The sequence below is a fragment of the Natator depressus genome, chromosome 1 (genome assembly GCF_965152275.1).
Source record: "Natator depressus isolate rNatDep1 chromosome 1, rNatDep2.hap1, whole genome shotgun sequence".
Taxonomy (NCBI): Eukaryota; Metazoa; Chordata; order Testudines; family Cheloniidae; genus Natator; species Natator depressus.
Window position 1 is genome coordinate 348,939,706 of NC_134234.1, and position 25,499 is coordinate 348,965,204.

The 25,499-nt window shown below is 48.0% G+C and overlaps 1 protein-coding gene across 2 annotated transcripts in view; it reads right to left on the bottom strand.

Moving 5' to 3' along the window:
* HCLS1 (hematopoietic cell-specific Lyn substrate 1) overlaps positions 1-25,499 on the bottom strand; it is a 52,801-nt gene that overhangs the window by 23,183 nt on the left and 4,119 nt on the right. Inside the window, exons 2-6 of one of the 2 annotated variants that reach the window (XM_074953449.1) lie at positions 22,432-22,515; positions 19,579-19,652; positions 1,653-1,782; positions 1,029-1,070; positions 56-166 (exon numbers count right to left, since the gene is read on the bottom strand). In XM_074953449.1, coding sequence (XP_074809550.1) covers positions 56-166; positions 1,029-1,070; positions 1,653-1,782; positions 19,579-19,652; positions 22,432-22,515 — 441 coding nt within the window. The remainder of the gene's footprint in view (positions 1-55; positions 167-1,028; positions 1,071-1,652; positions 1,783-19,578; positions 19,653-22,431; positions 22,516-25,499) is intronic. The other variant, XM_074953457.1, reaches the window with a different exon arrangement.

A 25,499-nucleotide genomic window follows, 5' to 3' on the forward strand; every position in this document is an offset into this window, starting at 1 on the left:
TGTGGGATTCCTGACCCGCTGCAGGGCTCTAACCTGTACCACCGCGGCCACCTACCTTGTCGGCTCGGTCCCTCTGGACTCCATATTTCCCCCCAAAGCCTTTAGCTGCATCTGTCTGAGAGGAATGCTTCTCAACATCAGCTATGTACTCGTGGCCCAGTGCACTCTAGGAAACCAAAAAGAATAGTGGCAGGCACCACCACTGTTCCTATCCAACAGAGAGGACAGACACACTGACAGAGTCAGTCACCACTTAATTCTGGTCTAGCAGTCAGGACAGACACACGGGCAGAGGCACAAACAGAACATACTGCACTGCCATTTAGTCCCACTGACTAACACACCCTGCTTGAGCCCAGGCCCTGCTCTGAGAGACACTTGGCTGAGCTCTAGGGCAGCATCCCCGGAGCCATTCCCACATAGTGCTCATGACCTGATTACATTCGATATGGGCAAAAAGAGGACTGTCCCACCCAGCAGTACATACACTTGGTGTTTCAAAAGGGCTAATTTCCCAATGGTGAGGAAACTGGTTGGAGGTACAGAAAAAGAGCTACACAAATTATTCAAGCGCTGGAGAGAATGTGGTACAGTCAGAACCTTAAAGGGGGGGGGGGAATTTGATAGCTTCTTTCAACTACCTGAAAGGGGGTTCCAAAGAGGATGGATCTAGACTGTTCTCAGTGGTAGCAGAGGACAGAACGAGGAGTAATGGTCTCAAGTTGCAGTGGGGGAGGTTTAGGTTGGATGTTAGGAAAAACTTTTTCACTAGGAGGGTGGTGAAACACGGGAATGCATTACCTAGGGAGGTGGTGGAATCTCCTTCCTTAGAAGTTTTTAAGGTCAGGCTTGACAAAGCCCTGGCTGGGATGATTTAACTGGGGATCGGTCCTGCTTTGAGCAGGGGGTTGGACTAGATGACCTCCTGAGGTCCCTTCCAGCCCTGATATTCTATGATTCTATGATTAAAGAGCCCAATCTTTCTGGCTTATCCAAAAGATCAAGACTTGATAACAGTGAATAAGTACCTTCACATGGAGAAAACCCCAGGCGCTAAAGGGATTTTTAACCTAGCAGAGAAATGAAGAAGAACAAGAACAAGTGACTGGAAGCTGAAGCCAGACAAGTGCAAATGAGAAATAAAGCATAAATTAATAGCGAGCGAGATTAACCACTGGAATAAACTACCAAGGGTTTCTCCGTCTCTTGATGTTTTAAAATCAAAACCAGACGCTGTGAGCCCACCTGCATCAGCGCGTTCAATTCTGGGACCCTGAAGGGTATGTAACTAGGAGGAATGGGACAGATTTAAGAAACGGGATGTTTATGATAATTAATCAGGAAATATTCCGTCAGGGAGATGGATTTGGCTGGGAATCATCCCATCAGGAGAAAGGTTGGGGGCCCCATCACGTGGGACATTTAAAGTTAGATGGACAAAGCTCTACTAACAGTTCATTAGGAATAATCCTGCTCTGGTCCATGGGGAGGGAGATGGGTGGGACTGCACAGACCTATTCCACTTCTAACGTCTGTAAATCTCTGCTCCTGCTCTTTCCCTGCCGGGGAACAGTCACTCAGACAGACCCATCCCTCCACTGCTGGGACAGGGAACTCTCTGCAGAGCACAGACAAGCCACAGCAGCTTTTACCTTATCCATTCGGTCCTGCTCTGTTCCAAATTTGCCCCCGTAGCCATAAGAGGACTTGGGCCCAGTCTCCAGCTCCTTCTTCTTGATGACTTCATGTTCCTCAGACACCTTGCTCCTTAGCTGGTGGATGCTGGGAAGAAATAGAGGGTCAGGGCAAATCACTACAAAACCCTCAGACTTGGTCCAACCCAACAGTTGTTACACTCCATTACAGACTGGAGCATGCTGCAGTGCAGACTGTGTCATGATCAGTGGAACCTGAGTCAGAGGGCCCCTTTTCCCTGGAGGGATTGTTATTAACAGGACACCAGTGGAACAGGGAATGTGAGAAGTTAGGCTGGAAGCAACTCAGCCACAAGGTTTAATAAATCCAATTGTTCAACATAATCTACATCCAGCCTCACTCTTTGCAAATGAAACACAGCCCAGGCCTAGGGCTTTGCCTCTTCAGACCCATCAGCGCACTTCACAGCCAGGGGCCACATCATGTGCCCAAGGCTCGGGCGCTCCCCCGTGAGGCAGATCTGAACTCTGCAGCCTCAGTGCAGCAACCTCATGTAATGGAGCTCTGGAGATTTGGATGTGAAAATGAACAGTCCATTCAGCATGGTGCTCCCTTCCTCTTGTGCACTATTACATTATTTACATTTTCCCTACATATTCCATTTTCTTCATGTAGCAGATTTTTGCACTGACAACGTAGGGCAGCGCTGAAGAAGTAATTGGGGAAGCTTGTGGTTGGTGCAGCTAGGGTGACCAGACAGCAAGTGTGAAAAATTAGGATGGGGCTGGGAGGTAATAGAAGCCTATATAAGAAAAAGATCCCAAAATCGGGACTTTCCCTATAAAATCGGGATATCTGGTCACCCTAGGTGCAGCCAGTTATGAGGGAAGTGGGGACTGGAACCAGGAAGGAGCAGGAGACATTCTGGGAAGTGAGGTAAGCACATTCACTGATCACTCTGTTGCCATGGTCAGCAGCAGGGAAGTAGTTTCAGAGTTAACACCCCATTGGTAGGACGGGTTTCAGAGTAACAGCCGTGTTAGTCTGTGTTCGCAAAAAGAAGAGGAGTACTTGTGGCACCTTAGAGACTAACCAATTTATTTGAGCATAAGCTTTCGTGAGCTACAGCTCACTTCATCGGATGCATACTGTGGAAAGTGTAGAAGATCTTTTTATACACACAAAGCATGAAACAATACCTCCCCCCACCCCACTCTCCTGCTGGTAATAGCTTATCTAAAGTGATCACTCTCCTTACAATGTGTATGATAATCAAGTTGGGCCATTTCCAGCACAAATCCAGGTTTTCTCACCCCCCCCACCCCACACACACACACAAACCCACACTGAGTAACAGCCGTGTTAGAAACTGTTGAATTGGAATTCATTTGCAAATTGGATACAATTAACTTAGGCTTGAATAGAGACTGGGAGTGGCTAAGTCATTATGCAAGGTAACCTATTTCCCCTTGTTTTTTCCTACCCCCCCCCAGACGTTCTTGTTAAACCCTGGATTTGTGCTGGAAACGGCCCAGCTAAACTGTATTATACTGTTCAGCCACTAGGTGGCACTATGCATAAAACACCTTATTTAAATGAACCTCAACCATACCTGGCAGAGCATTAAAGGATCTTATGCTGAACAGAGCTAGGGTGTATAAGCTCCGTAACCAGTCCATATCTAGCACAGGGACATGACATGGTGTCAGGAGTAAACTACAAACAAAAATAGAAGTACCAAAGCAACAAAGAATCCACATGCCCCTCTTCAATGACATGGAGAACTTCAGCTTTGACAAACCTTCAGAATGGACAGACTAGAAACAAGATTTTGCAAGATTTCACTTTGCTGCTAAGCTTCACAAGGAAACTGGGGATACACAAGTTATCTTCTTTAATTTATGCTCTGGGGAAACAAACAGAACGTATCTTTAAATCCTTTGACTTTACTGAAGACAGTCACAAGGATGACTATTAAAGGGTTCTGGCTATGTTTGAAGCATACTTTATACCTCAGAGAAATGTGTTTTTATGAAAGAGCAAGTTTTCACCAGAGAATTCAAGAACCAGGGGAAAATGTAGAATGTTTTACAAGAGTTCTGCATACATTGGCTGAAAACTACAGTTTTGGGGAACGCAAAATATGAAAATATCAAGAACAGATTGGTTATGGGGATAACAGATGAAACCTTTCACAGCAGCTACAGCTTAAGAGAGTTTTAATCCTAGCCATAGCTATACATAGAGCAAAGGTTAAAAGTCATTATCATAAAACCTCTGTGGCAAGGAGAGAGAATTCCTAGGCTAAGAGGGACAAATTCCAGCCTACATGCACAAGGTGTGGAAAAAATCATATCCCAAGAGCTGATCCATATCCAGCCAGAGGCACGTGGTGTAATAAATGCAGGAAATACCCTGCACTAAGGAAGTCAGGGAGTTGACTCAAACTACAGACAATCAAGCACTATTCTTTCTTGGATACGTCACTTCTGAGGACATAGAGCCTGTCTGGAGAGTAAAACTGAATATTCATGGCAAGACTATTGACTTAGGAGCTGATGTCACAGTCATCTGAGAAGGGACTTATAGTCACCTTCAGCCTCTCCCAGAGCTGAAGTCACCTGACACAGCTCTGACTAGCCCTGGAGATATTCTGAACTTGGGCCAGTTCACCATAGAAACAACTTTCAAAGACAACAGCTTTGCATTCAGGGTGTATGTGATTAAAGGACCACTGACCATCAGCCTTCCCAGCTGCAGCGTGGCAGCCATGATGGGCCTAGTGAGAAATGTGGAAGAAATTGATGGAATATTGGGTCATATTGGACTTTGAAAGGAGATCCAATACAAATCACTTTAAGAAATAATGCTGAACCATATAGTGTACATACACCTCGTAGGATTCCTACCCCTTAACGTGGAAACTGAATTAAACAGAATGAAGTGGATTGGCATAATCAAGAAAATCTCTGAGCCAACAGCATGGTGTGCCCCAATGGTACCATTTATAAAGCAAAATGGAAAAATACAGATATGTTTGGATCTTAAAAGCCTCAGTGAAGGAGCTGTGAGAGAACAATATATCCTCTCAGCACTGGATGACTTCCTTCCCAAAATGAAAGGAGCTACAGTATTCTGCAAGCTGGATGCCTCGAGATTCCAGCAGATTCCTTTATCCAAAGAAATAAACTACATTTATCAGACCCTTTGAGAGATTTTGCTTTCGAAGATTACCAGTGCACCTTTAATTTTCCAAAGACCGATGGCAGAACTGTTAATGAAAACAAATTGAGTTGTAGTTTCATGGATGATATTCTGATATATGGATCTTCAATGGAAGAACACAACAAAACACTCACCCTAAGCCTAATTGGTCAGTCTGGACTGAAGCAAAACAAGGAAAAATGTGTTTCCTGCCTACCCCAAATTGAGTTTTCAGGATAGACAATAAACAAAGATGGGATCTGTCCTAGCCCTGAGAAAGTAAAAGCCATTCATGAATTGAATGCATCAACTAACGTACCAGAACTGAGACGCATACTGGGGATGGCATATGACCTTGGTTGATACTTTCAGGACCTTTCTACAGTGACAAAACCATTGAATTGTTCTGAATGCAAAACTGGGATTGTTTAGTCTGCGGAAGAGAAGAATGAGGGGGGATTTGATAGCTGCTTTCAACTACCTGAAAGGGGGTTCCAAAGAGGATGGATCGAGACTGTTCTCAGTGGTAGCTGATGACAGAACAAGGAGTAATGGTCTCAAGTTGCAGTGGGGGAGGTTTAGGTTGGATATTAGGAAAAACTTTTTCACTAGGAGGGTGGTGAAACACTGGAATGCGTTACCTAGGGAGGTGGTGGAATCTCCTTCCTTAGAAGTTTTTAAGGTCAGGCTTGACAAAGCCCTAGCTGGGATGATTTAGTTGGGAATTGGTCCTGCTTTGAGTAGGGGGTTGGACTAGATGACCTCCTAAGGTCCCATCCAACCCTGATATTCTATGATTCTATGAATGTATTATTAAAATCCAACACCTCTTGGCTATGGGGGGTAAATCAAGAAATTGCCTTCAAATGATCTCCACAGCTCCAGTTCTCAAGTACTATGATGTGAACAAACCCACAATGGTCAGTGAGGATACAAGCAACTACGACCTACGTATTGTTGCAACAACAGGGCTTGGAGTGGAAGCCAGATGCATTTTGCTCTTGCACACTCACAGAAGCAGAAAAATGATATGTACAGATTGGCAAGGTGTGCCTGCCAAGTGTTTGGGCATGTTACAACTTTAACAGATATTTGTGTGGACTAGATTCATTTACGCTGATAGCAGACCACAAACCACTTGTAACTCTCAGCAATGGAAAAGACCTGGATCAAGCACGGCTGAGATGCCAGAGTCTATTACTAAGGTTAATGCAATTAACCAATTACTAAATATGTTCCTGGGAAGAATCTGGGACTAGCAGACATTCCATCATGGAGCCCAGCATCACACACAGCTACCCATGAGCTCAAAGATGACGTAAAGGCGTATGTGGATGCTGTGGACACACACAGACCAGTGTCAGGAAAGAGACTACTCCAGCTCCAAAAAGCAACTACAACAGACACACAACTTCAGGAAGTTCTAAGTTACATTGGGGTGGCTGGCCCAAGTACCTAAAGCACGCTAACGAAGTGACAAGAGACTACTTTGCAGTGCGTATTAAGTGAGTCAAATGCACTCATTGTTAAAGGCAATTACAAACAAAATGAGAAGAGAAATCCTAAACTTCGTCCATGAAGGGAATCATTGGTTAACTAAATGCCATGAATGGGCCAACCAGCCAGTGTGGTGGCCAGGCATCAGCAAGGACATAAAGTATCTGCATGTGAACCTTGCAGAACTAATAGACCAATACAACACAAAGAATCTTTAATAACAACACCCCTACCAGATAGACCTTGGAAGAACTAGCTGCAGATTTATGCATATTCAAAGGACATCATGACCTTGTCGTCATGGACTATTTTCCCAGGTGTATAGAAATAACATATTTGACAGACATACCATATCATAGTTTTATTGAGAAACTGGTGCACTTTTGCTCACTTTGGCATTCCAGAACAGCTAGTGACAGACAATGGACCGAAACAGAATTTAAGTTATTCTAAACAAAATATGATTTTGATCATATTACTAGCAGCCCACGTTACCTCCAAGTAAACGGAGAGACAGAGAGCTGCACAGACAGCCAAGAAATCATACAGTAGGAAGATCCATTCTTTGCCCTTCTGAGTTACAAACCAACACCAATAGCAGCTACTTGATGTAGTCCAGCACAACTCCTAATGGGAGGACAATTCAGACCAAGTTTTGAAAAGAACCTATTTCCAAAATGGCCAGACATGAAGAAAGTGACCAAACTGGATAAAAGCCTAAAAAAAAAACCTTATGAACACTTTTACAGCAGATGTCACTCAGTTAGAGAGCTGCCAGGCCTAGAAACTGGTGACTGTGTTCAAGTCAAATTGGATGGAAAAAATGGATGGACAATTTCAGATATCGTTGTTTAAAAACAACAAAAAAAGAATTCCACACCCAGATCATATGTGATCAAGATTGACTGTCAGCTCCTACAGTTTGTTCTTCAGCAACAGCAATCAATAGAGGAAACTCTACAAATAGCAGGTGCAGAAGACAATGACTCAAGGATTCCAAACCAACCAGTCAATCGTTGCTACTAATGGAAGACCAAGCTGTTATGCCTTCAGGTAGAGTAATTAGAAAAACAGTGTGATTCAGACACACTTAACTTATTGTTCTGTACTGAACTTCAAAGACCGTGTAATAATGTAAATGGTAGGAATGTAGAACTTAAAGAGGGAGATGTAATGGAATGCTAAATTGTATTTTACTGTTTGGCCACTAGGTGGCACTTTGTATAAAATACCTTACATAAATGAACGTCACCCATAGCCTGCAGAGCATTAAAAGATCTTATGACTGCCTAGGAAGAATAACAAGGAGTCCTTGTGGCAGCTTAGAGCCTAACAAATTTATTTGGGCATAAGCTTTTGTGAGTTAGAACCCAATTCATCAGATGCATGGAGTGAAAATACAGGAGCAGGTATAAATACATGAAAGGATGGGGGTTGCTTTACCAAGTGTGAAGTCAGTCTAATGAGATAAATCAATTAACAGCAGGATTTATCTTGTTAGACTGACCTCACACTTGGTAAAGCAACCCCCATCCTTTCATGTATTTATAGCTGCTCCTGTATTTTCACTCCATGCATCTGATGAAGTGGGTTCTAACCCACGAAAGCTTATGCCCAAATAAATTTGTTAGTCTCTAAGGTGCCACAAGGACTCCTCGTTATTTTTGCTGATACAGACTAACACAGCTACCACTCTGAAACCTGCCTAGAAAGGAGTACTGTGGAAAGGGATCTGGGGGTCATAGTGGACCACAAGCTAAATATGAGTCAACAATGTAACTCTTGCAAAAAAAGCAAACATCATTCTGGGATGTATTAGCAGGAGTGTTGTAAGCAAGACATGAGAAGTAATTCTTCCGCTCTACTCCACTCTAATTAGGCCTCAACTGGAGTATTGTGTCCAGTTCTGGGCACCACATTTCAGGAAGGATGTGGACAAACTGGAGAAAGTCCAGACACGAGCAACAAAAATGATGAAAGGTCTAGAAAACATGACCTATGAGGGAAGATTGAAAAAAGTGGGTTTGTTTAGTCTGGAAAAGAGAAAACTGAAAGGGGACATGATAACAGTTTTCAAGTACATAAAAGGTTGTTACAAGAAGGAGGGAGAAAAATTGTTCTCCTTAACTTCTGAAGATAGGACAAGAAGCAATGGGCTTAAATTGCAGCAAGGGAGGTTTAGGTTGGACATTTGGAAAAACTTCCTAACCGTTAGGGTGGTTAAGCACTGGAATAAATTGCCTAGGGAGGCTGTGGAATCTCCATCACTGGAGATTTTTAAGTGCAGGTTAGACAAACACCTGTCAGGGATGGTCTAGATCAGGGGTGGCCAACCTATGGCTCCGGAGCCACACGCAGCTCTTCAGAAGTTAATATGCGGCTTCTTGTATAGGCACTGACGCCGGGGATGCAGCTACAGGTGCCAACTTTCCAATGTGCCAGTGGTGCTCACTGCTCAACCCCTGGCTCTGCCCCCACTCCATCTCTTCCCACCCCCTCCCCTGAGCCTGCCGTGCCCTCACTCCTCCCCCTCCCCCCAGAGCCTCCTGCACACCACAAAACAGCTGATTGGGACGTACAGAGAGGGAGGGGGAGGCACCGATCAGCAGGGCTGCTGGTGGTTGGGAGCCACTGGGAGCAGGGCTTGGGGGGGAGCTGATGGGGGGCTGCTGACATATTACTGTGGCTCTTTGGCAATGTACATTGGTAAATTCTGGCTCATTCTCAGTCTCAGGTTGGCCACCCCCAGTCTCGAAAATTACTCCTGCCAGGAGTGCAGGGGATTGGACTAGATGACCTCTCGAGGTCCCTTCCAGTTCTATGATGAACACATCTGGGTGTACAAGCAAGCTCTGTTGCCAGTCCATATCTCATATAGGAACATGACAGTTCTCACCTACCAGAGCTACTGTTTCAGGCTGTCTGCAGACTTTGCTCTTGAAGTGCTGTCTCCACCACTAAAACAGCACAGAAAATATGACACGGCCAATGCATCCCCTGCAGGCCCCTGTGCAGGACCATGGGCCTGTTTTGGGCGGGAAATGGCAGCTGGCACATAACTGGCTGGCATACCATGTCCATGCCTAGCCACAGCCTCACAGGCCAGAGGATTAGGGCCTCTACCAACTGGGGAATCAGAGTCCAGCCCAGGATTGCAGAAGCGTGGATGCTGAGTAGGTGTTCCCTGGGCCATGAGAGAGTGCACTTCAGGAGCTGCTGGATTTGAGACAAAGCTATGGTGCCAGGGCACAAATCCCAGCTCCTTAAGCATGGAGCGAGAGGTCACAGCATGAGCCACGCCCAAAGGAAACACCCAGAATCCTTCAGGGCAAGGCCCAAGCGGAGTAGGCGACAGGAATGGGTGCAAAAGCACATGCCCCCAGCCCCTCCCCCCAGTTTCACTGCTGGTGATTTGCAGAAGCCCTTATTTGGCTGATTTCAGGTCAGTGAATGCAGTCACCACTTCCTCTTCCTGTAAGCAGACATCACCATGGCAACAGCCTACTTACCCCTCACTGTTCCTCAGAAACCAAAAATCCCATCAGAGCTGCGGGCACTGGTGTCTGTTAGCTCAGTCTGAGGGAAATGGTTCAGCCTTAGTAGTGACCCCCAGGCCAGGATCAGTCCCCTTTTGTATGCCAGAATCCCTCTCTCACACACAAACCATGCACCCCCCCCCCCGACACACACACACACAATCCCCAGCCAGGAGTGTACCCCTTGTGCACCACTCCCAAGGCCAGAATCATTCCCACCCGTGCTGCGACCCCCAAGACACACCACCTAGATTGTCGGGCTTAACGGGTAGTGATCAATGGCTCCATGTCTAGTTGGCAGCCGGTATCAAGTGGAGTGCCCCAAGGGTCGGTCCTGGGGCCGGTTTTGTTCAAGATCTTCATAAATGATCTGGAGGATGGTGTGGATTGCACCCTCAGCAAGTTTGCAGATGACACTAAACTGGGAGGAGAGGTAGATACGCTGGAGGGTAGGGATAGGATATAGAGGGACCTAGACAAATTAGAGGATTGGGCCAAAATAAATCTGATGAGGTTCAACAAGGACAAGTGCAGAGTCCTACACTTAGGATGGAAGAACCCCATGCACCGCTACAGACTAGGGACCGAATGGCTCGGCAGCAGTTCTGCAGAAAAGGACCTAGGGATTACAGTGGACGAGAAGCTGGATATGAGTTAACAATGGCATTTTGGGATGTATAAGTAGGGGCATTGCCAGCAGATCGAGGGACGTGATCGTTCCCCTCTGTTCGACACTGGTGAGGCCTCATCTGGAGTACTGTGTCCAGTTTTGGGCCCCACACTACAAGAAGGATGTGGAAAAATTGGAAAACGTCCAGCAGAGCGCAACAAAAATGATTAGGGGACTGGAACACATGAGTTATGAGGAGAGGCTGAGGGAACTGGGATTGTTTAGTCTGCGGAAGAGAAGAATGAGGGGGGATTTGATAGCTGCTTTCAACTACCTGAAAGGGGGTTCCAAAGAGGATGGATCTAGACTGTTCTCAGTGGTAGCGGACAACAGAACAAGGAGTAATGGTCTCAAGTTGCAATGGGGGAGGTTTAGGTTGGATATTAGGAAAAAAATTTTCACTAGGAGGGTGGTGAAACACTGGAATGCGTTACCTAGGGAGGTGGTGGAATCTCCTTCCTTAGATATTTTTAAGGTCAGGCTTGACAAAGCCCTGGCTGGGATGATTTAGTTGGGGATTGGTCCTGCTTTGAGCAGGGGGTTGGACTAGATGACCTCCTGAGGTCCCTTCCAACCCTGATATTCTATTCTATGACACCTCCTCCACCCCTAAAGGGTTCCCCCTGCTCTAGGTTTCAAGGGCTCCCACCCCTGCCCTTAGGGGCACATTCCATCTGGCTCAGACTCTCAAGTGGGTGGAGATGGAAGAGGGCTGAGAGTGGATGAAATGTGAGGTCTGTGGGGACCTAACTGGCTCATTGGCAGCAGGTGCTGAGGCATATGTGACCTTCCCCTGGTCTCCCATAGCCCTGTACGAGGAACCCTTGGGAGACTGCGTGTGGGGCAGGAGACTGAGCTCTGGCTTGTGGGATCAGGACGTAAATGCAGAAGCCCCTGTTCTATTTTTCAGCCATTTAACCTGCCACATCTCTGTTCACTCTAGGTAGATGCCAAAGGCCAACCATGGGAGCAGCTGCAGTTCCAGGGTCTGCAGAGTCACACCTGCCTTGTCCCCAGGAACTCTGCAAATCTGAAGTCCTAAAGCTGCTTTTATTCATAAGGCCCAGGTGTCCTGGTGGTTTCCCCTTCCCCCTCCCAGACAGAGCACTGCAGCTGGGCTACCTCCTAGGAGTGGGAGTGATGGCACAAACTCCATCCACACAGGGAGATGTCACTCACAACTAATGGTGCTGATCTCCTGGGCTCTCTTGGGCTCATAATGGCTGAGGAGGCCCTGCGTGTCGTGCCCAGTCCCATAGGCCGGAGGACCCTTCCCAGCTACATCACTAGCCCGTCCCAGAGGTAATGAAACAACTAGAGGAGGTCTGGTGCCGGGGAGGATCTATCGCCATTCCCTTACACCGAGCTCTAGTGAAATACCACCTCTCTGTGTGACCTTCTCTCCCCTGCACCCCTTGCCTCGCTTAGAGCCCCCACAACAAGCTCTCTTCGAATTGGCACCCAAAGCTGCCAGAGTTGATGTCTGTCTGTCCATCCATCACTTCTTTCTACAATGCTGCTTACAAAGTGTGATAGATATTGATTGACATGGGGACCAGAGCATATCTTACATTGAAAGCATGAAAACTTCAAAAAAGACTTTCTATTGAGGTGGGCCAGATGGTTTGAGCCATAGACTATTCATAGCCCTTTGAACCAATATAGGTGATGTATTTTTATGTGTTCCTGGCTCATGGGAGCGGGGTGTTCCTGTGGAATCTGAAATCACTAGGGGGTGATAAATACAGAATCCCAAGGCTGGGCATGCCAATACCCTGCTCTGGAAGCTTGGCCACCTGGGGCAAGGAGGATGTATGGGTTTTACCAGTTTCCATGACGCTGGGAGGAAAAGATTTCTGGGATGTAGAGGCTGAGCTTAACCAGACTCAGTGCCTTCTTTCTGGGCTAGAAAATGGACGGGACCTTTTGTCCAAGAGGGTCCCAAACCCTTGCTAATGTGTTGGAAGGACTTTGGCCTGCCAGGGCCCAATAGGGTGGCTGGGAGACTTCTGGTATGTTTAGCGTGTGTGTAGATGCCTGTATTGTTTTTTTCTGTATGCTTTTGTCCTTTAATAAATGTGTTTGCTTAGGAAGAGCTGTCTGCTCATTTGCAAAAACACTGTCATTATCCTTGGACAGAAACCAGAGAGCAGGGGCTGGATGTTTGTCAGACCACAGGACAATGGCAGTAAAGATCAGGGGGCTGTAGCCTAAAGCCCCAGACAGAAAGGAGAGGGACGCAGGTGTCTGACCAGAGAGGAGACAGCTTGAGGCCTGAGATCTGACGGGCATTCCTAGAGCAGACTACAGCAGGTCTCAAAGGTGCAGTAACCCTGACATTATAACACAAAGAATCTGTTTTTCCAGTCTACGGCTTGTGTACCAGTGACCTCAACCCCGGCTACTAGCTAGCATTCCAGTTCAGACTTGCCACAGCCTCATCCCCACAGACCAGCTGACTGGGCTTGCACAGCACACAAGCGACTCACTTTGTCATTGTGACCTGCCAATCAATTATATCGTTATGATAGTGACGCTGCAGCCACTGCAAACAAGTGCAGCCTATGCCTCCAGTGGAGCCTGCAAAGCAGTGGGCTCAGCAGTGTTGCCTTATACACTCTGGGATTCCAGCTCAGATAACTGGGGTTCCACTTGCCACTGGAGACGGGGGGAAACTGACCTCTGGGCTGACCTAATCTGGCATAAGGACGACAACCGACTACCCACAAGGCAATGGCCTCTGTGAGTGAGCCAACTGGATGCCACTAGCAGGGCCAAGGACCCAGTCAGAGACACAGCAGAGAGACTGACCTTCCTAGCTGCCAGAGCTGACCTATGTTTATAACATTGCAAACACCTCCACAAAGCATAACCCTTACTTCCTGACATTCAGCAGGCATGGCCAGCTGCTAATAGACATGAACCAGGGTCTGGGGCCCCAGAATGGGTCCATGAGCATGAGGCTGGATTGTAGCCACTAACATGGGCCAAACCTGAGACTGTCCAGAATCAGGGCCTGCAGCGGAGCCAGTCTCTGAGCAACCTAATGAATGCAGCTGCCTGTAGTAGGCTGCCTGTTTGGCTACACCTCCTGATGGGTAGGAAGAGTCAGCAGACTAGCTATTCCACCCAGCAGCAGCGTAGTTTGGCAGCTGCTCAATGCATTCAGCCACGACTGCATTAGCTCCTGCACCTGCCTGTTTCCAGCCCTGCTCCTGTCTTGCTTTGCTACAGGTATCCCTGCTCTGACCCTCTGCTCCAGTTCCTGACTTCTGTCTTCAGCTCTGACCCTTGGCTCTGACATCTGGTTGCTGACTTCTGCTCCAACCACTAGGCATGGCCATTCACATTCTGGTCTCTGACAGGTTGGGCAGCCCTAAAACCACAAACCGTCAGGGAACTAGAGCCTATACGGCAAGCATGGATCCTAAAAAGGCCTATATTTCTCTGATGAAGATAGTGGGACCCCATAGACCTTGCAGGCCCAACTTGCCACTCTGCAGAATGCAGCCCTATAAACTCAAGCCACATCGCCTTCAGCTCTGACCCCCTGCTCCCATGAGCCCAAGCTCCCCCTGCCTGACAAGTCCAATGGCAATTGTGACTAATCTCATGTGTCCCTAAATCAGTGTTGGCTCCTCTTTCTGCTACACTCACAGTCGTATCCCACTAACCACATCTGGGTGGGATTGATTCTGAGCCTGCTTCCTGGGGAGGCCCTGACTTGGGCCTCTCTGCTCCTGGAAAAATCAAACCCACTCCTGGGCCAATTTGAGAGATTCATTTGAGCTATGGCGATGATCTTTGATTACCCGAGTTGCAAGCATACTGCCGAAGCTGCGTGTCTGGTGTTATAGCAGGGATGCCGGCCAGTTGCTAAATATGCAGCGGAGTTCCAACACTTGACAGTTGATGCTGAGTGGAACAAGGCCATCCAGTATTGGGATGTATATGTTGTAATATGCTATCGACCATTTGGGCCTAGCATAAATGCTATGTGCTTGACATGAGTATGTGAGTTACGTGTTGGCAACTGAATCATAGAATCATAAAATATCAGGGTTGGAAGGGACCTCAGGAGGTCATCTAGTCCAACCCCCTGCTCAAAGCAGGACCGATCCCCAATTAAATCATCCCAGCCAGGGCTTTGTCAAGCCTGACCTTAAAAACTTCTAAGGAAGGAGATTCCACCACCTCCCTAGGCAACGCATTCCAGTGTTTCACCACCCTCCTAGTGAAAAAGTTTTTCCTAATATCCAACCTAAACCTCCCCCACTGCAACTTGAGACCATTACTCCTTGTTCTGTCATCTGCTACCACTGAGAACAGTCTAGATCCATCCTCTTTGGAACCCCCTTTCAGGTAGTTGAAAGCAGCTATCAAATCCCCCCTCATTCTTCTCTTCCGCAGACTAAACAATCCCAGTTCCCTCAGCCTCTCCTCATAAGTCATGTGTTCCAGTCCCCTAATCATTTTTGTTGCCCTCCGCTGGACTCTTTCCAATTTTTCCACATCCTTCTTGTAGTGTGGGGCCCAAAACTGGACACAGTACTCCAGATGAGGCCTCACCAATGTGGAATAGAGGAGAACGATCACGTCACTCGATCTGCTGGCAATGCCCCTACTTATACATCCCAAAATGCCATTGGCCTTCTTGGCAACAAGGGCACACTGTTGACTCATATCCAGCTTCTTGTCCACTGTAACCCCTAGATCCTTTTCTGCAGAACTGCTGCCTAGCCATTCGGTCCCTAGTCTGTAGCGGTGCATGGGATCCTTCCGTCCTAAGTGCAGGACTCTGCACTTGTCCTTGTTGAACCTCATCAGATTTCTTTTGGCCCAATCCTCTAATTGGTCTAGGTTCCTCTGTATCCTATCCCTACCCTCCAATGTATCTACCACTCCTCCCAGTTTAGCGTCATCTGCAAACTTGCTGAGGGTACAATCCACGGCATCCTCCAGATCATTAATGAAGATATTGAACAAAACCAGACCGAGGACCGACCCTTGGAGCACTCCACTTGATACCGGCTGCCAACTAGACATGGAGCCATTGATCACTACCCGTTGAGCCCGACTATCTAGCCAACTTTCTATCCACCTTATAGTCCATTCATCCAGCCCATACTTCTTTAACTTGCTGGCAAGAATACTGTGGGAGACCATGTCAAAAGCTTTGCTAAAGTCAAGGAACAACACGTCCACCGCTTTCCCCTCATCCACAGAGCCAGTTATCTCATCATAGAAGGCAAATAGATTAGTTAGGCATGACTTGCCCTTGGTGAATCCATGTTGACTGTTCCTGATCACTTTCCTCTCCTCTAAGTGCTTCAGAATTGATTCTTTGAGGACCTGCTCCATGATTTTTCCAGGGACTGAGGTGAGGCTGACTGGCCTGTAGCTCCCCGGATCCCCCTCCTTCCCTTTTTTAAAGATGGGCACTACATTAGCCTTTTTCCAGTCGTCCGGGACTTCCCCCGATCGCCATGAGTTTTCAAAGATAATGGCCAATGGCTCTGCAATCACATCTGCCAACTCCTTTAGCACTCTCGGATGCAGCGCATCCGGCCCCATGGACTTGTGCTCGTCAAGCTTTTCTACATAGTCTCGAACGACTTCTTTCTCCACAGAGGGCTGGTCACCTCCTCCCCATGCTGTGCTGCCCAGTGCAGCAGTCTGGGAGCTGACCTTGTTCGTGAAGACAGAGGCAAAAAAAGCATTGAGTACATTAGCTTTTTCCACATCCTCTGTCACTAGGTTGCCTCCCTCATTCAGTAAGAGGCCCACACTTTCCTTGACTTTCTTCTTGTTGCTAACATACCTGAAGAAACCCTTCTTGTTACTCTTAACATCTCTTGCTCGCTGCAACTCCAGGTGTGATTTGGCCTTCCTGATTTCACTCCTGCATGTCCGAGCAATATTTTTATACTCTTCCCTGGTCATTTGTCCAATCTTTCACTTCTTGTAAGCTTCTTTTTTGTGTTCAAGATCAGCAAGGATTTCACTGTTAAGCCAAGCTGGTTGCCTGCCATATTTACTATTCTTTCTACACATCGGGATGGTTTGTCCCTGTAACCTCAATAAGGATTCTTTAAAATACAGCCAGCTCTCCTGGACTCCTTTCCCCCTCATGTTATTCTCCCAGGGGATCCTGACCATCAGTTCCCTGAGGGAGTCAAAGTCTGCTTTTCTTATGCCTCAAAGATGAATATCTCGCATTGGCAAAGAGCCTGTTGTCACTGTGTTCAAGGTGTCCAACTTTGCCAATGAGATCATTGACAGCAATCTGATGTCTTCCATCTGCTCCCTGCTTCTCAATTACCTGTTTGCAAACCAGATCCACCAGACCCTGAACGAGGCGACTACCCAACCCAACTCCAAGTTCCATTTACAAAATGACCTCCTCTATTGCAAGAGTTATATTTATGTTCCAGAGGGAAAACCTAGGCTTCACGTATTGAAGCTATGCCATGATCCACTGCTTATAGGCCATTCTGGTCAATTCAAGACCTGGAATCTGGTCTCAAGGAGCTTCTGGTGGCCAGGCCTACATCAAAGATTATGTAAGGTCCTGCGACTTCTGCACCTGTACTAAGAACCCACGATCAAAACCTCTAGGTCTCCTCCAGCCTCTGCCCATGCCCCCACAGCCTTGGTCTGCTATATCAATAGACCGCATTGTAGAGCTGCCATGCTCCCGTGACACTCAGTAATCTTGGGTGCTGTCAGTCTCCTCACAGAGATGGCACACTTCATCCTGTGCTTACTGTTTTACCACATGGGAGACAGCTTCCTGGAAAATGTCTTCCATTACCATGGTTTACCACAGGCATTGTGTCAGACTGAGGACCTGAGTTCATCTCCTGCTTCTGGCAGGAATTCCTGCAGACTCCTTAGCATTGACTCCCTTATCTCATCCGCCTGTCACCCACAGTGTAATGGGCAAGCAGAGAGTCAGTCAAATCTTGGAGCAGTCTCTTCACTGTTTTCTGAGTTACGACCAGTATGACTGCCTCTGCCTCCTGTGCTACACCAAATCCTCCTATCATAATGCAATCCACGCCTCGATCCAGCAGAGCCCAAAGTTCTTTGGGAACTATGCCTCTCACCCCCACTTCTGCCCAGACTTACCTGTAAGTTCCCCAGTACCAGCCACTGTGTGTTTAGCCTCCCACCTAGTGCACCAGGAGCTCAAGGAATCCTTGCAGTCCTCCAAAGCAGCCTACAAACTGCACATGGACCAAGATCATCAGGCTGCCCCTAATCTGTCCATGGGGGAACAAGGTGTGGCGCTCTATCCAGAACCTTAAAATTCAGCCACCCATCTGCCAAACTAGACTACCACTCTCCAGTGGGAACCCCTGACACCCAAACCCCTCAAACCCGCCACCACCACCCACAGCGGTCTGCAGCGGGCAGCATGCTTGGTTCATCAAATCCTGACCTTTCAGTGAGTTAGGGAAAAGCTTCAAAACCTGGTGGACTGGGAGGGCTACAGTGCAGACAAGTGGTCTTGGGACCTGGTAGAGAACATCCACGCCCCAACCCTACTGCGAGTTCTATCAGAAGTACTCGGAGAAACTGGGCCCTGAGGCCCTTGCAGGCACCCTTGGGGGCAGGGATGGGTGCCCTCAGGAATCAGGGTCTGCAGCAGAGTCAGTCTCTGGGCAACCTGACACATGCAGCTGGCATGTAGCAGGCTGCCTGACTGGCTACAGTGCCTGACTGGCGGGGAGAGTCAGCAGACCTGCTCTTAAGCCCAGCAGTAGTTCAGTGACTGCTCAAAGCATTTGCCCATGGCTGTGTTAGCTCCTGCACCTGCTTGTTTCCAGCCTTGTTCCAGTCCTATTCCTGCCTTGCCCCCACCTTGCCTTGCTCCAGATAACCCGGCTCTGATTCTCAGCTCCGATTACTGACCTCTGACTTTGGCCCTGCTCTTGGCTCTGGCCTCTGACTCCAGCTCTGGCCTTTGGCACTGATTCCTGGCCCCCAACTCCTGCTCTAACCACTAGGCATGACCGCCCATGTCCTGGTCTCTGAGAGAGACAGACGGAAACAGAGTTATGCCAGATGTGCTGGGGCTGGGCCAGGGCCACTGGTGCTGGGATATGTGTGGTCAGGTCCTACTCATGCAGTGGTTCAAATGGGACATAGCTTGGGGCCCCAAACCGTACAACATCTGTTGGATCCTGCATCCCAAATGGCCAGTATACAAGATCTGAGCAGAGTTTGAGGATAGACCAGAGACAATCCACCAGAACATACCTTGCCCCTTTGAGGCCAAGTCACCAAACTGGTGGGGGACGGGGACGATGAATCCAGTCCAAGAGGCAGGGCCAGAAAGCATCACTGGGCCCCCACTAATGGGGTGGGTCACATGGGGGGAATCCCCCCAGAGGCACCCAACCCTAACCCTGGCCCCAGGGCAGGGAAAGAGCAGAGTGAGGAGATCAGGGAGCCAAGGAAGGAGGCACCCGAAACTGGCCCCACAGCAAGAGAGGAGCAGAACAGGGAGGAGACACCCAAGTCTGACCCTAAGGCAGGGATGTGGGGGAGGGGAAGAGCAATGAGGCCGGACTAAACCAAACATTCTCAAAGGCTAAATATGCCCCCCACCCCCAACCAACAGATACAGCAGTGCTGAGGGTGGCCAAGCCATGCCAGCTGCATGGGGACAGGTGTGTTTATGTGGTGGTGGCTGTGGGACTGGATAGAGAGCTCCTCCCCCTTGCCCCTTCCTTTCTCCCCCTCCCCTTACGCTGCCTGACTGGTGGAAAGATGAGTGCCACTCCAGAATAAGAACCTAGAATTAGCTATGGACCACCTGGGAGGGTTTGAAGGTTGGTGTTTGTGCACAGGCATGTGGCTGTGACTCCCCTCCCCAGCCCTGGGAATCTCCCATCTGACACACCTGGCTCTGGAGACTGGACCAAATGGCTCCCTGGACTGAGCTGATCTGGCAGCTCCTAGGTGCTAGCAGACAGCCTGGATAACAGCTAAAAGGGGGAGACTTACTTGATGTGCTCGGCCCGTCCGGAGCCCTCAATGGTTTTGGCTCCCCATCTCTGGTCCCTCTCTGAGATGTCGTTCTGCAAAACAAACCCAATCCCCATGAGAGGAGCCCACAGGGCTGCTGGGGACAACAGCGCTGGGTGCAGGGAACCACTCCGCTGCTGCCTGCAGACTGGACTAGGCCCAGGTGTTTTACTGGACAGGGCTGAAAACAGCGGAGGGCACAGCACTTCGGTGGCCCCTGGAAGCTGGTGCCCTGGGCGACTGCCCTGCTCACCTGCCCCTAGAACTGGCCAAAAACTCCAGCACAGAGATCCCCATTACCTCTCACCCACATCAATGGGCCAAGACCCCTCAGGCACAGGAGTCATCATTACCATGCACGCTTCCATCAACAGGCAGACACTCCCTGGCACAGGGTCACCATTACTGTGCACGCACCCATGGATGGAGCAAGACCCAGCTGTGGCACAGGGTCACCATTACTGTGCATGCACCCATGGATGGAGCAAGACCTGCCCGTGGCACAGGGTCACAATTACTGTGCACGCACCCATGGATGGAGCAAGACCCACCCGTGGCACAGGGTCACCATTACTGTGCACGCACCCATGGATGGAGCAAGACCCACCCGTGGCACAGGGTCACCATTACTGCGCACGCACCCATGGATGGAGCAAGACCTGCCTGTGGCACAGGGTCACCATTACTGCACACGCACCCATGGATGGAGCAAGACCTGCCCGTGGCACAGGGTCACCATTACTGCACATGCACCTATTGACAAGCTGAGATCCTGGCACAGGGGGTCACCTTACCACACCCATACACATCAATGGACTGAGATCCCCAGCATGGTATTACCCCACAGCTGGGCAGGCTCCATCTAAAGGAAGCAGCTGTGTCTCCAAAAAAATTTCTTTCAGCTCAGTGGCACCTTTTGCTTTTCAGACTATTTCAGTATGACTGCAGGCCTGTCTGCATTCAGAGACCCCCCCTTAGAAATTCCCCCCTGAGGAGACACATGGCTTCCCCAGGCAGATGAGCGCCTGGACTACATGTGATCAAAAGTTTCCTGCTGAACTTTTTCCCATGAGAAAATGCTGATTAGTTGAATTGACACATTCTGCTGGAATGTGTCAATTCTGATTAAATTTCATTTTGCATAAAAATCAAAACAAAATGTTTCAATAAAGTCAAAATGTTCCATTTGGACCTTATCGGAATGGAATATTTCAATTTTCTGTTTAGGAATTTTATATTATAAATTATAATATACAATATAAATATTAAATATAATAATGTGATTGTTTTGTTTTACTATAAAATAAAAATATAATAAAGTCTAAACAGAAACAAAATATTTTGATTGACCCCCACCCCACCAACCCAAATTCTTTTTTCCCTAAAATTTCATTTCTCAGGAAATTTCAAAATTTTGGCTTTCCATTCTATTGGCAACCATTTTCTTTTAACATTGATATTCCCATGAGCTGAAAATTCTGGTTCCTGACCAGCTCTAGCTCTGACACTGCCCTAGCCCCAGACCTGCAGCACATATGGCCTCCGGCTCCAGGGATCTGTCACCAGAGAGGTTGTTTGGGCAGGAATCTGTACTATGACATCTGCCCATGAAGTTGGTGGCCCATCATGGTTATTTGTGATACCAACCCACATGCAATCTACTTACATCTGGATGTATTGTGAGCAACTGCAGCAGAAAGCTAAGGGTGATGCAATATCTCTTCTTGTGCCACAGTGGGAGGGGGAGAGGACTGGTATCTGCAGTTTGCAAAGTGGAACACCCTCCCACACTGCTCTTTACTTGCAGCCACAAGTGAAAAATCAGCGGCTTGTCATTTTTACTCCTGCAGTGTGGTTTGCACCAGTGACATACACATGCTAATGTACAAATACAAAGAAATTAAAGCTATGAGATTCCTGCATGCCAGTGTCCTAGGTGAGATGGATCACTCTGATTTTGTTTTTTGTAAAGACTCGAACAACTCATTGATGGAGTGAATGAGAGAGAGAGCGAATGAACCTCTGCATGTCTAGAAACCCACTCTCTGCAGGGGCAGTTGCGATTTTGGGACACAGAATATTATAGAGGAGACACACCGCTCTCTCAAGTTACTTGACTTGAGTTTTTTGTTGCTTCCCTTAATCGAAAATAAAGTCACCCAGACTAAGAATATGGCTGCTCTTTGTGGCTGGAAAACGTATCAACCCACAGCACTGCACCACCCTACTGCTTAGACGTATCTTAAATGCTGTACAAGCCTGACCATCCACAGCATCTCCTAGTCAAACTCTGGTCTCCCCCACAGCTCTGCTGATGACCCTCAACCCCAACCCACAGCACTCTACTATTCCAGTCCTGCCCCCAGAACAGTTCTGTTGCAGACCCCTGCTATGTCAGTCTTACACCTCTGCTGAGCAGAGACTGCCAATTGTTACTACATGTATGAGGGTAGCTCCTAGAGCTCCTAGTGGAGATTGGGGCCCTGTTGGGGCCCTGATCTGCTTACAGTCTGCACCCAAAAGCTTACAGTCTAAAGAGACATGAAACAAAAATGCTGGGAAGGGAATCAGAGGCACTGAGAAGAAGTGACTCGCCCAAGCATGCACAGCAAGTCATGGCAGAACTGGGAAGAGCACCCAAGGTCACCGAGTTCTCAGCCAGGTGCCCCAGCCACTAGACCAGGCTGGTAGATCCAGCAACAAACATCCCCAAGGAGCAGAATGAACTCTCCAGCCCCATCTCTCTCCTAGGACCTATTCAGGGCTCAGGTCCCAGCTCTTAGCTCTGAGTACCCATGATTGACACAGTCCAGCAACATGAGTGAAACTCACCACAAAATCAGGGTCCGTGTCCCAGTCATCTCCTTGGGACTCCTCCTTCACGGCCACATTGTGCCCTACAGCTGCCTTCCACATCTGCACAGGGTGAGAGCACAGGGTTAGAGGCAGGGTTGGGACGAGCCTATAGTCTCCTCCCGTCCACAATGTAAAGTGCACAATGACCAGGCTCATAGTTTCATAAATTCTAAGGCCAGAAGGGACCACTGTGATCATTTAGCCTGACCATTTATTTATACTCATTTACTACGACCCAGGCCATTGAGTTTCCCCAACATCCTACAGCAGATCTTTTAGAAAAACATCCAATTTTGATTTAGAAATTTCCAGTGGTAGAGACTCCGCCATGAGCCTGGTAAGTTGTTCCGATGGTTGATCACTCTCACTGTTAAAAATTATTGCCTTATTCCCAGTCTGAATTTGTCTAATTTCAGCTGCCAGCCATTGGATCGTGTTACACCTTTGTCCGCTGGCTGGAAGAGCCCTCTATTGATCACAGCTGAACCTCGACTTGGGGAGGAACAACTTCCCTAGGCAACACAGCAGCATGGAAGCCAGCAAACAGAGCGGAAAACAGGGGGGTCTGAGTGGAGATCTGTTGGAGAATAAGGGACTCAAGCGCCTCTTCCTTCTGGCCGGTGAGTGAATTCTTGAAAGAGTGTTTGCTTGCTTCCTAGTTTGTTTTCAGTTTCGGAGTCTGATGGGGGCAGTATGTTGTAAGAGAAGCAGAGCCGTTGACTGGTGGTGGGGCTTCCTCAAGCAGCCAGCCTACAAAGGCAGCCTGCTGGCCAGTCAGCAGCATAGGAGCCAGCAAACAGCTGAAAACAGGAGAGTTTGCATAGAAGTTTTTAAGGGGAAGTTGGGGGAGGGTGTGTGTGTGTGTGTGTGTTTGGGATTTTTTTTGGGGGGGGGGGCAGGGTCTTGACCAGGTGTTTAGGAGGGAAGGCTATGGCAGCTACAGGGACCTGAAGAATGGAAGAGGCCAACTGAAGAAGACTAAATGTGGAAGCGGCAGGATGTACATTATTCTGCAGAATTCCCTTGTATCTTCTATCCTCTTGGGGCTCCAAACGCTGGCAATCGCCATTGTCTCTTCCTATCATCTTCTCGGACTAACTGCTCTTCTCTTCTTCCTTGCTCTTCCATCTTCTGTTACTGCCTGCCTCTCCACTTCATTTTCCAACTCAGTGACCCTGTTCCTCAGCTCTGTTTCTCCTTCACTAGCCGGTCTGTTCCTCTATCTTGTTTTCATAGTCACAGTCTTCCGTGGGACACTTTCTTCATCCAGATTTCTACCCTCACAGTACTCTTGTCGAGCATTTATCTGCAAGTCTTGAGTTTTCCTTCTCCCTCTTCTCAACCTTCCCTCCATCATCTGCTCAAATCTCCTTCTAAACTGAACCACAGTTTCTAGCTGCATCTCCAAACCTCAGACCTTCTCTTCCATCAGAGAATCATAGAAGATTAGGGTTAGAAAAGACCGCAGGAGGTCATCTAGTCCAACCCCCTGCTCAAAGCAGGGCCAACACCAACTAAGTCATCCCAGCCAGGGCTTTGTCAAGCCAGGCCTTAAAAATCTCTAAGGAAGGAGATTCCACCACTTCCCTAGGTAACCCATTCCAGTGCTTCACCACTCTCTCAGTGAAATAGTGTTTCCTAATATCCAACCTAGACCTCCCCCACTGCAACTTGAGACCATTGCTCCTTGTTCTGTCATCTGCCACCACTGAGAACAGCCGAGCTCCATCCTCTTTGGAAACCCCCTTCGGGTAGTTGAAGGCTGCTATCAAATCCCCCCTCACTCTTCTCTTCTGCAGACTGAACAAGCCCAGTTCCCTCAGCCTCTCCTCGTAAGTCATGCGCCCCAGCCCCGATAATTTTCGTTGCCCTCCACTGGACAGTCTCCAATTTGTCCACATCCTTTCTGTAGTGGGGGCCCAAAACTGGATGCAATACTCCAGATGTGGGCTCACCAATGCCGAATAGAGGGGAACGATCACGTCCCTCGATCTGCTAGCAATGCTCCTACTAATGCAGCCCAATATGCCATTAGCCTTCTTGGCAACAGGGGCACACTGCTGACTCATATCCAGCTTCTCATCCACTGTAATCCCTAGATCCTTTTCTGCAGAACTGCTGCTTAGCCAGTCGGTCCCCAGACTGTAGCAGTGCATGGGATTCTTCCATCCTAAGTGCAGGACTCTGCACTTGTCCTTGTTGAACCTCATCAGATTTCTTTTGGCCTAATCCTCCAATTTGTCTAGGTCTCTCTGGACCTTATCCCTCCAGCATATCTACCTCTCCCCACAGCTTAGTGTCATTTGCGAACTTGCTGAGGATGCAGTCCATCCCATCATCCAGATCATTAATAAAGCTGTTGAACAAAACCGGCCCCAGGACCAACCCCTGGGGCACTCCGCTCGATACCGGCTGCCAAATAGACATCGAGCCCAACAGTCTAGCCAGCTTTCTATCCACCTTATAGTCCATTCATCCAATCTATGTTTTTTTAACTTGCTGGCAAGAATACTGTGGGAGACCGTATCCAAAGCTTTGCTAAAGTAAAGATATATCATGTCCACAGAGCCAGTTATCTCATCATAGAAGGCAATCAGATCCAGCAGGTTGCACATCATGCAAGTGAAGCACCTTCCAGCTACCTCTGCAGAATGGATACAAGGGAATTTGTTAAGATCAAAATCACTTTGGGGAAGAAACTGGAATAGTGTTTGGGGTCTGCTGTACATCCCCAAGATCTAATTTGATATGGATAGAGACCTCACAAAACTGAGTGACTGGGCAACAAAATGGCAGATGAAATTTAATGTTGATAAATGCAAAGTAATGCACATTGGAAAACATAATCACAAATATACATGTAAAATGATGGGGTATAAATTAGCTGTTACTACTCAAGAAAGATCTTGGAGTCACTGTGGATAGTTCTCTGAAAATATCCACTCAGTGTATAGAGGCAGTCAAAAAAGTGAACAGAATGTTGGGAATCATTAAGAAAGGTATAAATAATAAGACAGAAAATATCATGTTGCCTCTATATAAAT